The sequence below is a fragment of the Sapajus apella genome, unplaced genomic scaffold, assembly GCF_009761245.1.
Source record: "Sapajus apella isolate SASKATOON/1434 unplaced genomic scaffold, GSC_monkey_1.0 scaffold195, whole genome shotgun sequence".
NCBI lineage: Eukaryota > Metazoa > Chordata > Mammalia > Primates > Cebidae > Sapajus > Sapajus apella.
The window spans coordinates 485,618-503,366 of record NW_022437135.1 but is presented as its reverse complement, the minus strand read 5'-3'; the positions used below and the strand labels follow the sequence as shown (position 1 = coordinate 503,366).

At 46.8% G+C, this 17,749-nt stretch overlaps 1 protein-coding gene across 1 annotated transcript in view; it reads right to left on the bottom strand.

Moving 5' to 3' along the window:
• LOC116543770 (cat eye syndrome critical region protein 2) overlaps positions 1-17,749 on the bottom strand; it is a 199,760-nt gene that overhangs the window by 10,320 nt on the left and 171,691 nt on the right. Inside the window, exons 11-17 of the mRNA XM_032269608.1 lie at positions 9,061-9,190; positions 7,693-7,730; positions 7,515-7,606; positions 7,070-7,196; positions 5,107-5,495; positions 3,566-3,694; positions 2,530-3,376 (exon numbers count right to left, since the gene is read on the bottom strand). Coding sequence (XP_032125499.1) covers positions 2,530-3,376; positions 3,566-3,694; positions 5,107-5,495; positions 7,070-7,196; positions 7,515-7,606; positions 7,693-7,730; positions 9,061-9,190 — 1,752 coding nt within the window. The remainder of the gene's footprint in view (positions 1-2,529; positions 3,377-3,565; positions 3,695-5,106; positions 5,496-7,069; positions 7,197-7,514; positions 7,607-7,692; positions 7,731-9,060; positions 9,191-17,749) is intronic.

Below are 17,749 nucleotides of genomic sequence, written 5' to 3'. Positions count from 1 at the left end.
TTTTTTGAGGCAGTGTCTCGCTCTGATGCCCAGGCTGGGGTGCAGTGGGACGATCTCGGCTCACTGCAACCACCGCCTCTGGGTTCAAGAGATTCTCCTGCCTCAGCCTCCCAAGTAGCTGGGATTACAGGCATGTGCCACCATACCCAGCTACTTTTTGTATTTTTAGTAGAGATGAGGTTTCACCATGTTGGCCAGGCTGGTCTCCAACTCAGATCAGCCTCAGGTGATCTGCCCGCCTTGGCTTCCCAAAGCGCTGAGATTACAGGGTGAGCCACTGCCCGGCCAAAATAATCTATTTACAATCTTTCTAAGAGGACAGCAGTTGTCCACGTGTGATCAAATTACAATCCTGGTCACAGATCTGAAGGACAAGGTTAAAGATTCTTAACAAGTTTTAAAGAGCTATGATGACAGCTCAGGCTACCTGAAGCTGGCCTTACAAGTCATGGTACAAATTACACAATGAAAATGAAAAACCACATTTTCATTATTCAGTCAACATTAAACTTAGCAACTAGACTTATCCAAGACTTATAAATAGGATTCTTGTAAAGCTTTGCATTCCAGAAATCATTTGAAATCAGTCTTAGAAAATTCTGCTAGAGGTGGTGGTAACAAAGTAGGTCTTTCCAGAAAAGAAACAGTAAAATTTTTCCCCTAACAATTTTTTTCTTTTTTTTTAAAGAGTCAGAGTTTCAACTTTGTTGCCCATGCTGGAGTGCAGTGGTGTGATCATGTCTCACTGAAACCCTGAACTCCAGGGTTCAAGCAATCCTTCCACCTCAGACTCCCAAGTAGTTGGGATTACAGGTCTGAGAAACACAAAAAGATCTATTATCTTTTATTTTTTTCTTTTATTTTGAGACGGAGTCTTGGTCTGTTGCCCAGGCTGGAGTGCAGTGGTGCAATCTTGGCTCACTGCAACCTCTGCCTCCCAGGTTCAAGAGATTCTCCTGCCTCAGCCTCCCGAGTAGCTGGGATTACAGGTGCACACCACTGCACACAGCTAACTTTTATGTTTTTAGTAGAGACGAGGTTTCATCATTCTTGGCCAGGCTGGTCTCAAACTCTTGACCTCCTGATCTGCCTGCCTCAGCCTCCAAGAGAACTGGGATTACATGGGTGGCCCACTGCATCCGGCCAGGGATCTATTACCTTAAAGTCCAAGTGTCTCCATTCTCCTGCCAGGTACTGAAGAAAATTACATGCATGCTAGGTATCTATCCTAGAAATAAGCACTAATTGCAAAGTCTTTTTTCCCCCATTTTTCTCCCTTAGTTTAATGTTTACTCTTCTTAAACGGCATTTCTAAGAAACTGCTGCAAAACTTACTAGATCTCAGCATGGGTTATTATTATTTTTGAGACAGTCTCACACTGTCACCTGGGCTGGAGTGCAGTTATCTTGGCTCACTGCAACGTCTGCCTCCCAGGTTCCAGTGATTCTCCTTCTTCAGCCTTCCAGGCAGCTGAGATTACAGGCGCCTGCCACCGTGCCCGGCTAATTTTTGTATTTTTATTAGAGACCGAGTTTTGCCATGTCAGTCAGGCTGGTCTTGAACTCCTGACCTCAGGCGATCTGCCCGCCTGGGCTTCCCAAAGAGATGGGATTACAGGTGTGAGCCACCATGACTGGCTAATCTTTTTCGTTTTTCAGCAGAGACAGTCTTACTCTGTTGTCCAGGCTGGTTTTAAACTCCTGGGCTCAAGTGATCCACTGGCCTCGGCTTCCCAAACTTCTGGGATTACAGGTATGAGCCACCAAAGGTGCACCCAGCTGACAGTACTTCTTTAGAGGAGGTATGATGATGTGGTGAGTGGATCACAGATGCAGGATCTAGTCTGTCTGGGCCCAAATCTCAGCTCTGTTACTTACCAGCTGGGTGAGGGCAAATAATCTAACATTTCCATGCCTTGGATTTTCCATCTGTAAAAGGAAGGATAGTAACAGTAGCTATCTCCAAGGCTTATTCTGAGAATAAATGAGTTAAGGTACAAAAGTTTCAGGCAGGCAGGACACGGTGGCTTACACCTGTAATCCTAGCACTTTGGGAGGCCAAGTTGGGCAGATCACCTGAGGTCAGAAGTTCGAGACCAGCCTGGCTAACATGGTGAAACCTTGTCTCTACCAAAAATACAAAAATTAGCTGGGTGTGGTGGCGTGCACCTGTAATCCCAGCTACTCAGAAGGCTGAGGCAGGAGAATTGCTTGAACCCGGGGGGCAGAGGCTGCAGTGAGCCGAGACTATGCCACTGCACTCCAGCCTGGGCAAGAGTGAGACTGCCTTAAAGAAAAAAAAACAAAGTCTCAGGAAGAGTGCCTGGCACAGCAAGGGCCCACCTGTGCAGCAGTCAAGACTGCGACCAGGAATGCTCTGAGATCTGTAGATCAAGAGGACAGTGGCCCAAACCTGAGAGGTTCAAGAAAGAGAGGCTGGACCCAGTTCATGCTGGACTTGATATGCTGTGCAAAAAGATGACTCAGGAAACAAGAGCTTAGAGAGCCCAAAGTGACAGGGTGCATTACCTTGGTCATTCTCAGGCTCGTGGGTTTCACTGTTCTCCGGTGCCCTCCCAGGGTTGCCCAGGGCAGGCTTTGGGGCTGATACACTGACCGACACTGAGTGGGCTACCTGCGGAAAAGGGCCGGGTAAATGCGGGGGTGCAGGCTGGTGGGGGTGGTAAGGCACACCTGGCGGGCAGACGCGGGAAGAGAGCTGCTGCATGGCGATCATCTCTGGGCTGTCCATCATGGAGTCCCCTCCCTGCACCCCCCGCAGAGCCTGGGTGGCCGCTCCAAACAGAGAACTGGGTGCTGGCACTGGAGGTGGCTGTAGCCGATGTCCAGCAGACTTGCAGGGTGGCTGCATGTACCCTGAGGAAGGAACTCCATGAGGTAGGAAGCCTGATTGTTCAGTCCACTGGTTGACGGGGACAGGCGGTCTCATGACTCGGGAATCCATCATGTGACCGAGACTGCGAGGCTGGTGAGAAGGCCCAGGCCCCAGGTGGGGCTTCTCCTCTGGGCCCAAGGGTCCTGGGTTTGTAGCACCGTGGTTCCCATTCCAGACGGCAGAGTGTACTCGATTCAGGTACTTGTATGATCGATACATGTGGCTGGGAGGAATTTCTGAGCTTTCAGGAAAGTCTGGCGGCTGGGCTGGAGCCCCCCCATGCCTGGGAGGAATGAATCCTGGCTGGAGCTGAGCTGGAACATACATGCTTCCATCCTGACTCGGGCCACTCATCTGGCCGAGCTGCAAGGATCCAGGCTGTGGGCCCATGCTAGAAAGGTGCGTCAGCCCCCCACACATTTGCTTGTCTTCGGGTGTGCCCAGCCTGGGTCCTCGGTGGCTGTTAATTCCCACTGGAGGCTGGCAACAAAAAGGCAGCACAGTTAACCAGACTCACAGAGTAAGGCAGGCTTTGGGACGTACTTCTCTATGGGAACAGACTCTTCAGGGAAGTAGACAATGAGCGACACTTAGCCTGGAAAGAGACTTTTTCTCTGAAATGTAGCTGTGGGACCCCCTGTGCCTGCGCCTGCTGAGTAGGGTGCTCACCTGCATGGGGAAAGGCTGGCGCTGCTGCACAGGCTCCCCGGGGTGCGACTCCGGGACTCCAGAGGAACCGTACAAGGCGGCAGCATCTGATCCTCGCAGGGGCCCAAATGTCCCCGGCACCGCTGGCCTCTGCAGCATGTGGAGCACAGCAAGGAGGGGGAAAAGGAAAGACGCAGACTTGAGGTTGACAACGACTAGACCTTGGATGGAGATGCGGAGGCTGAACATGTGCTCACCCTCACCAGTGCTCGCCTGTGAGCCCGAAGCAACCTCCCGCTCCAGGAGACAGAAGATTAAATCAGCGTTTCTCAATCTCTTTTATATTCCTCCTCCACCCAAGGATCCATATTAGCCATTTCTCCCCAGCTGCCTGCTACCATGACATCTTGATGCTTGCAGGTATACTGTATGTTTATGTACTGTATCTGTGCTTTATACAAAAGACACTTTTTTTTTTTTTTTGAGATGGAGTTTTGCTCTTGTTACCCAGGCTGGAGTGCAATGGCGCGATCTCGGCTCACCGCAACCTCCGCCTCCTGGGTTCAGGCAATTCTCCTGCCTCAGCCTCCTGAGTAGCTGGGATTACAGGCACGCGCCACCATGCCCAGCTGATATTTTGTATTTTTAGTAGAGACAGGGTTTCACCATGTTGACCAGGATGGTCTCGATCTCTTGACCTCATGATCCACCCACCTCGGCCTCCCAAAGTGCTGGGATTACAGGCGTGAGCCACCGCGCCCGGCTTTTTTTTTTTTTTTAAAGACGAGGTTTCACCATGTTGGTCAGGCTGGTCTTGAACTCCTGGCCTCAAGAGATCCACCTGCCTCGGCCTTCCAAGTGCTGGGATTACAGGCGTGAGCCACCACGCCCGGCTAGATTACTTTTTTTTGAGACAGTCTTGCTCTATCACCTAGGCTGGAGTACAGTGGCATGATCTCCGCTCACTGCAACCTCTGCCTCCTAGGTTCAAGCAATCCTCCTGCCTCAGCCTCCTGGGTAGCTGGTGCCTCCAGGCTTGCACCACCACGTCTGGCTGATTTTTGTATTTTTAGTAGAGACGGGGTTTCATCATGTTAGCCAGGCTGGTCTTGAACTCCTGACCTCATGATCCACCCATCTCGGCCTCCCAAAGTGCTGAGATTACAGGCGTGAGCCACCATGCCTGGCCAGATGATGTATTTTTAAATCCCATTTTTGTGCCCACATTGAGAATACGTATTTCGAATGACTGAGAAAAAGGAGGGTTTAGAGTAAAGCAGGGGCCGGGCACAGTGGCTCATGCTGATAGTCCCAGCACTTTGGGAGGCTGAGGCAGAAGGATTGCTTGAGGTCAGGAGTCTGAGGCCAGCCTAGACAACATAGCAACACCTTATCTCTACTAAAATGTAAACAAAATAAAATAAAATGAAGGACTCGAGGGGGAACAGATGTCACCCATACACAGAAATACTCTGTAGAAAAAGTACTAACTGAATGGCCTTTACATCCCTAAGAACTCACAAACCAGGAGACACCGCAACGGCCTCCACCCTATTCCTTACCATCTGGTTTAAAAAGGGTGCTTGGCTGGGCGTTCCGCCACAGTGCAGGGGATGAGAAAAGCGTCGGCCATTGGAAGCGCCCACCTCCCGCGGGGGCTGCGTGGAGCTGCTGCTCTGACCGTCCCCAGAAGAGGGGGCTCGGCGTGTGGGGGGCAGAGACTTCCCTCCATTCTCCACGGGCTGCTGTTTCCTGCCAGGCCCTTCGGGATCCCTGGAGCGGGTCCAAACATGGCTCCCACCACTTCGCCCAGCCCGACTCCGTCTCTTCTCCCGCTTTTCATCCTCTCGAATCCAAAATTCTTCATCTGTGTCTCCATCTTCACCAGGAAAATGCTTCATCATTGCCCGATGGAAACAGCGTTCTAAATTATCAGACATCTTGGTATACTCTATAGGAAGACAGGAGGATTGGTTTCTAGGTATAGTTTATAGAAACTGTTGATAGAAACTGACCTATAGAGGTCACAAAAGACAATTCTATGGCCGGGCGTGGTGGGTCAGGCCTGTAATCCAAGCACTTTGGAGGCCAAGGTGGGCGGATCACCTGAGGTCGGGAGTTCAAGACCAGCCTGACCAACATGGTGAAACCCCGTCTTAAAAAAAAAAAAAAAAAAAAAACAAAAAAACAAAAAACAAACAAACAAACAAAAAACAACAATTCTACTAATATGTAAAAGATGCAACCTGAGTAAACTATGAGTTGAATTCGCCTTTAGGGCATGTTACATTGCAGAGCTATGGATGCAACATGAAGACGATGTGGTTCCTCTCTGCGAGATGCCCGAGGTGGCATGCTTGGGACAGGGGCTGGAGGACTATTAAACCAAGTCAGGCTGAGCACGGTAACTCACACCTGTAATCCCAGCACTTGGGGAAGCCAAGGCAGGAGGGTCACTTGAGCCCAGGAGTTCCAAGACCAGACTGGGCAATGAAGCGAGACCCGTCCCTACCAAAAACACATTAGCCAGGTGTGGTGGCACATTCCCACAGTCCCAGCTACTATGGGACCAAGGGAGGAGGATCCCTTGACTCCAAGAATTCGAGGTTGCAGTGAGCCATGTCTGTGCTACTGCACTCCAGCCTGGGTGACAGAGTGAGATCCCATCTCAAAATAGCTAAAAAAAGACAAGACAAAACAAAAAAGCCAGTACAAATTTAATTCTTCAAGGCTAAACGTCAGAAATACAAAGTAAAAAAATTGTGGAATCTGCTGTTTTTAAGTAGGGCATTTTGAGTTAATGCATAAATGACCCAAAGTAAAAAGAACCATTTCTACTTTAATATTAGAGATCTACTTCAGTCGCTTCTCCAGAAGACGGAAGAATCAGCTCTGTCTAGGGGCAGTCCCATCAGTGGTTAAAGAGGCACACACAGTATTATCCAGACCCAGCCTGGTGTCTAGGATGAACCAGTTAGCTGCCAGCTGCATTCTCTTGTCCTGTGGAGCAGGAGAGAGTCTCTGGCAAACACCGTGTAAGTGGGCCAGGCGCGGTGGCTCACACTTGTAATCCCGACACTTTGGGAGGCCGAGGTGGGCGTATCACCTGAGGTCAAGAGTTCGAGACCAGCCTGGCCAACATGTTAAAACCCCATCTCTACTAAAAACACAAAAATTAGCCAGGCATGGTGGTGGGTGCCTGTAAACCCAGCTGTTCGTGAGGCTGAGGCTGAGGCAGGAGAATCGCTGGAACCCAGGAGGCAGAGGCTGCAGTGAGCCAAGACTACGCCACTGCACTCCAGCCTGGGTGATAGAGCAAGACTCCGTCTCAAAAACAAACAAGCAAAACCAAACTAAACCTGTGTAAGTGGCTGGGATGGTTAATCTCATGGCTTTTCATACACATTCTGTGCACTGTCCTAAAGAAAAGTCACTAGGATGCGTATTTCTAAAGGAGAAAGCATTTCATTCTTGATTACAGCGGTCAGCAGATACGGATCCAGCGCAAACTCCTTCCCCGCTTACCACTGCTTTCCCCATTATACTTTCGACAATTCCTGAATATGGTCTTCATGTCATTTACAAACTCCTCCTTGGTACAGTATAAACCTCCATTCAGTTTTTTCTCCATGCTGGAAATATCCATGGGGGCCTAAATGAGACACATAACTCTTTATAGTTAAAATATTCCGAAAGCAAAACATTTCATACAGAGAGACAGAAAGAGAGTGAGACAGAGAATGAGAATTCAGTAATGCTGGTCTGTAATGAGTAACAGATAAAATGAGAAACATCACATCAACTTTCGACAGTTGAAAAAATGTAATAAAAAAAATGTGTACACACACACACACAAAACAAAACAAAACAAAACAAAACAAAACAAAACAAAACAAAACAAAACAAGAAACAAATGACAAAACCCAAGAAAGATATACACACTAAGCATTATTGCAAAGACTGCTTCTACCTTAATAATCTGATAATAGTTAGGAGCATAAGATTCATCCACAGGTTCCAAAAAGGGCCAGGAATCCTTGTGAGCCTTTACCACGTCTAGAACTGAGAGCCAGAGAGGAGATCTTGATTAACACACTCACAGACGAAAACTTTCATCAGAAACGGAACAGTGGAGAATGGGAACTAACCTTTATACATAGCAGTGAAATCATCGTCCAACTCAAAGCTGCAAATCATAAAATAAGACATTAATAGTAACTCTGACCACCTTCTCTCCTGCGCTCTCAGGTCTATAGCAGACACAGCTGAAATAAGAGATGGAATAGTCCTAACAGTGTGGTTTAGATGAACCTGTGACACTGGTAACACTCCCTGGAAATACAATTAGGGACAGTGGACCTTAACCGGGAATGTCACTTTTCTCCTCTAGAAAATGTGGGGTTGGCCTGGATGATCCAGAACTTTACGGTTCCAGAATGTTAGTTATTCAACTGCACATTCGTTTCCATTTTATTTAATTATTTTGAGGCAGGATCTCGCTCTGTTGCCTTGGCTGGAGTGAAGTGGCGTCATGACAGCTCACTGCAGCCTTGATTTCCTGGGTACCAGTGATCCTCTCCCCTCAGCCTCCTGAATAGCTGGGACAACAGGTGTGTGCCATCATGCCTGGCAAAGTTTTGCATTTTTGGTAGAGGTGAGGTTTCGCTATGTTGTCCAGGCTTTATAGCACATTCTTAAGCAAGCTTTATTTTACTTATGAATATTTTTGTGATCTAAAGAATAATCCAAAAAAGCATATGATAAATGAGCTCATGAACACCGATTTATTTATTTATTTTTTGACATGAAGTTTTGCTCTTGTTGCCCAGGCTGGAGTGTAATGGTGCAATCTTGGCTCACTGCAACCTCCACCTCCCGGGTTCAAGCAATCCTCCTGCTTCAGCCTCCCGAGTAGTTGGGATTACAGGCAAGTGCTACCGTGCCTGGCTAATTTTGTATTTTTAGTAGAGATGGGGTTTCTCCATGTTGGCCAGGCTGGTCTTGAACTCCTGATCTCAGGTGATCCACCTGCCTTGGCCTCCCAAAGTGCTGGGATTACAGGAGTGAGCCACCGCGCCCGGTCAACACTGAATATCTGCCTCTTGAATTTTTAGGAAGGAGTAAAGATACATGTACCTAGTAACATCACAGGAAGTAATTACTTCAAAAAGAATAAACTGCTATTCACATTTCCAAAGACCTAAGTCACATCATAATCAGATTCTGATTTCATTAAATTAAGGGGATGAGGACGGAAGAGCTTAGTGTAAGTATCACTTCTGCTCCCACGGAGTGTGGCAGGAAGAGTGTCAGGGGCCAGGGCATCTGGGCATGTCTGTGTGCCTGAGGAAGGGCGCCAGGGCTAGCTGTGAGTACAGGGCCACCCTGTGAACTCCCACATGGGGACAATGTGACCCAACAGGGCTGTCGTAAGGATCAATGGGGAGTGTGCTGAGCAGGGCCTGAGTGCTTAACAAATGCTATCAGACGCCACTGCTGCTGTAATAAATACTCACAGGTCCTTCGTCTTTTTTTCCTCCCTCATGGGAGAATTGGGGTCCAGATGGGAAAGTTCTGGAGGGAGTTCCTTCCCTTGAGCCAGCAGCCATGCCCTTTCTTCCCTGAGCTTTCTCCTCTTGGCTCGGTCTACAATGAAGACAAAGGGTGAGTGAGCTGCGCTCCAGACGCTGACGTGTTCCATCACCACTGCGGGAGAAGAACTGTGAAGCGACTTCCGCTCCTTGGCCACCCTCTTCTTGGTAATTGGAATGTTTCTATGATAGAATGCTTTATGAAAAGGGGAAAATAACTGAACCTGTCTCGTCACACTGAGCTCAAGGTGGGGGAGGAAGGTGGCAGGACAGGCACAGTGTAGAGGGGAGGGGAGGGAGCAAGGCAAAAGGAAACAGAAGAATGGCAGCCGAAGAAGGACGAGAAAGTACAGGTTAAATGAGGACTACCTTCTTGGATGACTCGAGGCCATTCCCATCTTTTACTCAGAAAAAGCAACAACTGCAAATCCTTTTAGGACCCGACTCTCAGTCCAAACACACACCGGATTTTATATGCACGCCCCGGCTCCTGCCGTTCTGTGTTTATGAAGGCATCCAGGCAAGCAATGGTCTGCTCCCCACCCCACCCCACGAGCAGGCAGCAGGCCCTGCCTCCAGTGAGAGTTTGGCTGGGAACCGGGGAAGGTGGCAGCTGGGCCTGGCAAGGAGCGGGAAGGCAGGGATGATTTTTCCCCGGCTCCCAGCAGCGGCCATGAGAAGCGTCCTCGGCCGTGAGAAGCGTCCTCGGCACTCCACTCCCAGCCTCATGGGGCACTTACCACTCTCAGGGAACAAGGGGGTTGGGGCCAAAGAAAAGAGGCACCGAGAAAACCAAGACTGCCGGACAGCAAGGCACACAGATGCAGGGGAGAAGCCAGCACAGAGCCGGGGTCTCCTTCCCCCGTTCTAGCTTCCGTTCCACAAGGGACAGGATCTTCCGACAGGATCTTCGCCTGCCTGCTGCTGTGGGCAAGTCACGACCCCTGCTGAGCTCCATTTGACTTGAGCGTTGGTTCCTAAATTATTTTCATTTGTGATGCTAATCTATATCTCTTTTAATTAATGAAGTTTGCTATCACCAATATTTTTTAAAAACATTAAATTAAAAAAAAATTTGTTCTCTTTCTCTTTCAGTCTCTAAGAACCGTCTAAACTGACTTTTATTTTTTTTTTCCTGGGGGAAAAAAGAACAACTTAAACCATAAAGAAAACTGTAAATTAATGAATTCCCATGTATCCCCCAAGCTGTCAAATCTTAAACATTTTGTCTTATTAATGTTAATACCATATTTCAGGGTATAATTATTCTTCAGCTTAACAATTCATTATTCTCCTTGATTCCAATTTTAGAAGTCTGTAAACAATAGTGTCAACAGATTTATGTTTTTCTTTTTTTTTTTTTTTTTTAACAAATGTATCTTAAAACATGTCTTCTCAAGCACGCGTGTAAGGATTCTCTACGGTGTGAATCCAACAGCAGAATTACCAGATAGTAGTAAAGTATATACACACAAACTCCACCAGGCACTGTCCAATGGTGTCTAGCATTTCCAATGACGTCATAATAATAATAATAATAATAATAATTTTTTTTTTTTGAGACAGAGTTTCGCTCTTGTTACCCAGGCTGGAGTGCAATGGCGCGATCTCGGCTCACCGCACCCTCTGCCTCCTGGGTTCAGGCAATTCTCCTGCCTCAGCCTCCTGAGTACCTGGGATTACAGGCACGCGCCACCATGCCCAGCTAATGTTTTGTAGTTTTAGTAGACACGGGGTTTCACCATGTTGACCAGGATGGTCTCGATCTCTTGACCTCGTGATCCACCTGCCTCGGCCTCCCAAAGTGCTGGGATTACAGGCGTGAGACACCGCGCCCGACTATTATTATTATTTTTAAAAGAGACGGGGTCTGGCTATGTTGCCCAGGCTGGAGTGCAGTGACTATTCACAGGCGCGATCCCACTACTGATCAGCACGGGAGTTTTGACCTGCTCTGTTTCCGACCTGGGCCGGTTCACTCCTCCTTAGGCAACCTGGTGGTCCCCCGCTCCCGGGAGGTCATCATATTGATGCTGAACTTAGTGTGGACCCCCAATAGGCATAGCGCACTACAGCCCAGGACCCTTGGGCTCAAGAGATCCTCCCGCCTCAGCCTCCTGAATAGCTGGGACTACAGGCACGCGCCACCGAGCCCGGCCCCAATGAGGTTGTTTTTTTAAAAGTGCTGTCTAAAATGTTTTTTTGTTTTTTTTTTTGCAAACAGAGTCTTACTCTGTTGCCCAGGCTAAAAAAGTGGAGTGGTGTGATTTCAGCTCACTGCAACCTCCACCTCCCAGGTTCAAGAGATTTTCTTGCCTCAGCCTCCCGAGTCGCTGGGATTACGGCACTGCTACCACACCTGGCTAATTTTCGTATTTTTAGTAGAGACAGGGTTTCACCACGTTGGCCAGGGTGGTCTCCAACTCCCAACCTCCAGTGATCCGCCCACCTCAGCCTCCCAAAGTGCTGGGATTACAGGAGTAAGCCACCGCACCTGGCCTATATCTACTTTTTAGGTAGCAATCTCATTTACCTCACGTTCATTTAGTACGATAAAACATTTGCATCTTAGCCAAACTCACGAATATAACATATGCTTTGGATATTTCACGTGCATCTTCCTGACTGGAGTGATACGGAACCTATTTACCTATTTTCACATTTACTACTGCTGCACATTTCATGTTCTCTTCTGTGAATTTCCTGTTCATTTGTCTTTGTGCCTGTGGACTACTAGGGTCTTACTAATTTGGAGAATGCTTTAAAATAATCTGAGTAAGTTTTCGTTGATGTGTGTTAAAATTATGTTCTTCTACTCTGCAATTTGTCTTTTTATTTTGTTAATGGTGTTTCTGCCACATGTATGTTTCAAATAAATAACGTAATCAAATGTGTCAGGCTCTCTCTCTCCCCTTACAGTTTCTGCTTTTTGTACTTAAAAATTTTTTTTTATCCCAGTATCTTAAAGATATTCACCTATAACTTCTTTAGAAAGGTTCTGGCCTTTAGTGTGTCTGGAAATCTGGAACTTATATAAGGAGCAGGGATGTACATTTTTTACTTATAAATGAACAAGTGTACTGATACCACTGTTCCCCCCAAAGACACAGGGGTCTCGAATTGTTGGGATCACAGCTCACTGCAGCCTCGAACTCCTGTGCGTGAGGGATCCTCCCAGCTCAGAGACCTGAGTGGCTGGGACTACAGGCACACACCAGCATGCCGGGCGGGGTTTCTGAAAAACCCATGTTCTCTCTCGAGGTCTGCTTCTGGTGTCACTATCTCTAAGCCAATACCATTCTCTCTTAATCACTGCAGATTTGATCTATTCGGTATAATGACTGTCCCTACCTATTGTTTTTGTAAGTTATCACGGCTATACAAAGCCCTTTGCTCTTTTATATGAATTTTAGAAACAGTGTGTCGAGATCCATATAAATTTTTTTTTTTTTTTGGAGACAGAGTCTTACTCTGTCACCCAGGCTGGAGTACAGTGGTGTGACTTTGGCTCACTGTAGCCTCTGCCTCTTGGGTTCAAGCAATTCCCATGCCTCAACTTCCCAGATGGCTGGGATTACAGGCATATGCCTCCATGCCTGGGTAATTATTGTATTTTTAGTAGAGACAGGGTTTCACCACATTGGCTAGGCTGCTCTCAAACTCCTCAGCTCAAGTGATCTGCCCACTTCTACCTCCCAAGGTGCAGGGATTACAGGTGTAAGCCACTATGTCAGGCTACCATAATATTTTTTTGTTTTTCTTTGAGATAGAGTCTCACTCTGTTGCCCAGGCTGGAGTGCGATGGCGCAATCTTAGCTCACTGCAACCTCTGCTTCCCGGGTTCAAGCAATTCTTGTGCCTTAATCTCCCGAGTAGCTGTGATTACAGAAATGCAATACCACATCTGGCAAATTTTTGTATTTTTAGTAGAGACGGGGTTTAGCCATGTTGGCCAGGTTGGTCTTGAACTCCTGGCCTTAAGTGATCTGCCTGCCTTGGCCTCCCACAGCGCTGGGATTACAGGTGTGAGCCACCATGCCCGGCATTTTTTTTTTAAGTTGGTTTGTAGCAGGTTGTGGTGGTTCATGCACCTTGGGAGTCTGAGGTGGGAGGATCACCTAAGCCTAGAAGGTCGAGACCAGCACAAACAAAACCCACACTTTTTTTTTGTTTAAAAAAAAAAAAAAAAAAAGGTGGTTTGTTCAAATCAAATTCAAAAAGGTCTACATACTGCACTTGGCTGCTATGACTCTTAAATCTTGAATTTCTAACATGTGTCTCCTCATTTGTTCACTGAAAAAACTGGGTCATTTTGTTCCTGTTGGGTTTCCTACACCGTGGATGGAGCTGATGGCGTCCTCACTGTAGGGTACATGTGCTCCCCCATCCCTTCTATTTCCCTTAAACTGGCAGTTATAACAAGAGGCTCTGATAAAACAAACCCGATTTCTGGACAACAGTACTTCACAGACGATGCTGTGTACGTTCACTCTCATTACATCAGGAGATGTAATGTCTACTTCTCTCTGTGATGCCAAATTTGATCAGTGTGTTCAGGTGCTGTCAGCCGAATCCTCCCATTATAAAGTATCTCACTGTCTTTTACCCAATGCTTTTAGCAGCTGGAAGGTTAATCTGAGTCCTAAGACAGAACTAAGTTGCAAGGAGACTTAGCGCCCATTTTCTCACTCCTTCCAAGGATACTGTCATATCTAGCAACCTCTAACTAGTACGCACCTAGTAAAAGGTGCACAGGATAAAGGTTAATTATCATTACATACAATGAATACATTAGGACAGCAGTCTACAAACCTCAAACCACAGCATGGAGGCCGCAACCTGCTTTGATAAATGAAGTTTTATTGGAACAATGCCCTGCATAACTTTGAAGCCAAAAACATTTACATTGTGGCCTTTTATAGAAAAAGTCCCACTTTAGAACACTGGGACTTAATCACTTCCTGAAACCTTGAGTTGGGAAAAGCTACCCATAGGTCCATTTATCACTTGTTATTCTATTATTTCTGCTGCATTTATTGACCAAATTCTATTCTTCTTTGGTCAGTTGTTTGCATATTCTGAAATACAGTGTGTGAAGAAAACAAAAATTTTCTTTGCTTCTATTTAACGAGTTTTTAAAATAAGTTGTCCTATAAAGCTAAAGTGGTCAATAATCTTTTTTTTTAGACAGAACCTTGCTGTGTTTCCCTGGCTGGAGTGCAGTGGTGCGGTCTTAGCTCACTGCAACCTCTGCCTCCTGGGTTCAAGCGATTCCCCAGCCTCAGCTTCCTTACAGGCGTGTGCCACCATGCCTGGCTAATTTTTTTGTATTTTTAGTAGAGATGGGGTTGCGCCATGTTGGTCAGGCTGGTTTTGAACTCCTGACCTCAGGTGAGCCACCATGCTCGGCCCAGTGATTTTCTTGTTTTGAAGTATCATGAAGAACTCATGAATTCTGAATATATTTAAATTTTTAAATCAATTTTTTTTTTCAATGCTCAAATATCTCATCTTTGGCCAGTGATGCGTGCTGTCAAGCCAGCTTCTGTATTTGGTTTTTTTTTTCTTTTTTGAGATGGAGTGTTACTCTCGCCCAGGTCAGAATGCAGTGGCGTGATTTTGGCTCATGGCAGCCTCTGCCTCCTGGGTTCAGGTCAATCTCCTGCCTCAGCCTCCCGAGTAGCTGGGATTGCAGGCACACACCACCGAGCTTGGCTAATTTTTGTATTTTTAGTAGAGGTGGGGTTTTACATGTTGGCCAGGTTGGTCTCAAACTCCTGACCTCAGGCGATCCGCCCACCTTAGCTTCCCAAAGGGCTGGGATTACAGGCGTGAGCCACTGCGCCCAGCCTCAGCTCCTGTATCTGTTGACAGACCTCCCAGCAGTCTCTGATGCTTCCTTGCTTGCTGTTATAAAATAGTCTAGGTTCACCTTATATTTCCTGCCCCAGTATTGGAATTAGTCATTTGTCAAAACAGTCTTAGTTCCTTCTAGAAGGAAACTATATTTAGAGACTATCAACCATGTGTTAGAAACAGTCATTGCTAGTGGGTCATGCTATCTTTTAATAAAAGTATTCATGTTGGCATTTATAGAATAACGAATGGCTGGGCACGGTGGCTCATGCCTGTAATCTCGGCACTTTGGGGGGGGTCAAGGCAGGTGGATCACCTGAGGCCAGGAGTTCAAGACCAGCCTGACCAACTTGGTGAAACCCATATCTACTAAAAATACAAAAATTAGCTGGGTGTGGTGGTAGGCGCCTGCAATCCCAGCTACTTGGGGGACTGAGGCGGGAGAATCGCTTAAATCTGGGAGCAGAGGTTGCAGTGAGCTGAGTTCGAGCCATTGCACTCCATCTCAAAAAAAAAAAAAAAAAAAAAAAAAAAAACTACTTGGTGAATGAATTATTTCTTAGGTACAAAAGTTTCCTGGGTCATTTTCTTGGAGTTTCAAGTAATACACTACCCGAATATGTATATATGTATACATTATCTATGCATTTTTCTTTCTAGACACTAAACTCTTACCGTACAGTATGAGTTGTTAACAATGCAGAAAATCCTTGTGTTTATCCTGACTTTAAAGAAAACGCTTCTAATGTTTCCCTTCTAAGTAGAATGTCTCCCTGGATTATTAAGATACTGGCCGAGGAAATTCCATTCTATTCTAAGTTTGCAGAAATTGCCACAACCCAAGGAAGCCCTGAACCTACCAGAAGCTAGAAGAGCCACAGACTCTCACCTAGAGGATTCAAAGTGAAACCCTGTCAATACCTAGATTTTGGATTTCTCACCTCCAGGACTATGAGAGAATACATTTCTGTTACTCTATGTCACCTGGTTAACGTAATTTGTTATGGTAGCCCTAGGGAACTAACACAAAATTCAAAATTCAACCGACTACCCACTCCCCTTCCTTTTTCTGAGACAGGGTCTCGCTCTGTCACCTAGGCTGGAGTGCTGTGCACAATCACGGCTCACTGCAGCCTTGACCTCCCGGGCTCAGGTGATCCTCTTACCTCGGCCTCCTGAGTAGCCGGGAGTACAGGCATGCACCACCATGCCTGGATAACTTTTTACATTTTTTGTAGAGATGGGGCCTCACTATGTTGCCCAGGCTGGTCTTGAACTCCCGGACTCAAGTGCCTCTCCTGCCCTGGCCTCCCAAACTGCTGGGATTACAGGCGTGAGTCACTGCACCTGGCGATCAAGCTCATTCTCTTCTGAATTCTGCTATTGCTCCCATCTGCTGTCACTATTACACAACATCCTTTCAGGGTGATCTACTTTTTCCAGATTGGTTGTTTTATGGAATGGAAAGTTCTATAATTCAGTTCCCTGAACCTACATGTCATTTATATCCAGTTTATATCTCTTCTTGCTTTCTATAGCCGAGGATCAAGGTTTTTCATCAAATCAAAAAACTGTTCAATCATTGTGTCTGAACATTCTCTTGGCCTTACTGTACTGATTCTTTCCCTATAGATCTTAGGGTGAACACATACAGGACCTTCCATGCTATGTGCCACTGGCATATGATGAAGCCTTTTCTGATAGATGCAAATCCAGCTTTCACATTCTGCTTTGTGGTGCTGGGGCTGGGATCCTGCATCTGCAAAGCCACACTTGGTGACGCCGGCCAGGTTCTTCTGGAGTCCGGCTGCCTTCAAGAGTGCTAGTGGTGGGGCGGCAGCCCCCACCTTCAGATGCCTGAGGTCCAGCTCTGTAGAACGTCCCCTGGGCTTGCAGGTTCTGACACTCCCTCTGTGTCACCACATGGATCCTATTAACCTTTTTTTTCTAACTCCCATTTAACCAAAGAGTCATGCGACGTTCTCTCTGCTGAAGCATCTCGTGCAGTTTTGGTTTTCAAGGCTGGACCCCGACTGACCACAAGTTACCTCTTTCGTCATGGCCAGCTTCCCCTCATTCTGCAGTTTCCCAGACATATCACCGAGTTAACGGAGCGTACAATTCAGGAGCGTTGAGTGTGCAAGTCATGTTGTGCAGCCATCGCCACTGTCCATTTCTAGAATCTTCTCATCACTCCAGTCTGTAACATTAAACACTGACTCCCCATTTCCCTCCCCCCTCAGCCTCTAGTACAAAACATTTGTCCACCTGTGCCCTGCTGGTATCATTTACTATAATACCTTCAAGGTTCATCTATGCTATAGCATGTTTCAGAATTTCCTTCCCTTTTTTTTTTTTTGAGATGGAGTTTTGCTCGAGTGCAATGGTGCAATCTCGGCTCACAGCAACCTCCGCCTCTCGGGTTCAAGCAATTCTCCTGCCTCAGCCTCCTGAGTAACTGGGATTACAGGCAAGCGCTACCATGCCCAGCTAATTTTTGTATTTTTAGTAGAGACAGGGTTTCACCATGTTGACCAGGATGGTCTCGATCTCTTGACCTTGTGATCCACCCGCCTCGGCCTCCCAAAGTGCTGGGATTATAGGCGTGAGCCACCGTGCCCGACCTCCTTCCCTCTTAAGGCTGAGTAACACCCCACTCTAAGTGTATGCTGCATTCAGTTTCTCCATTTATCCACTGGTGGACACCTGGCTGTTTCACTTTTTGATTTCTTTTCTTTTTTATTCTTTTTTTTTTTTT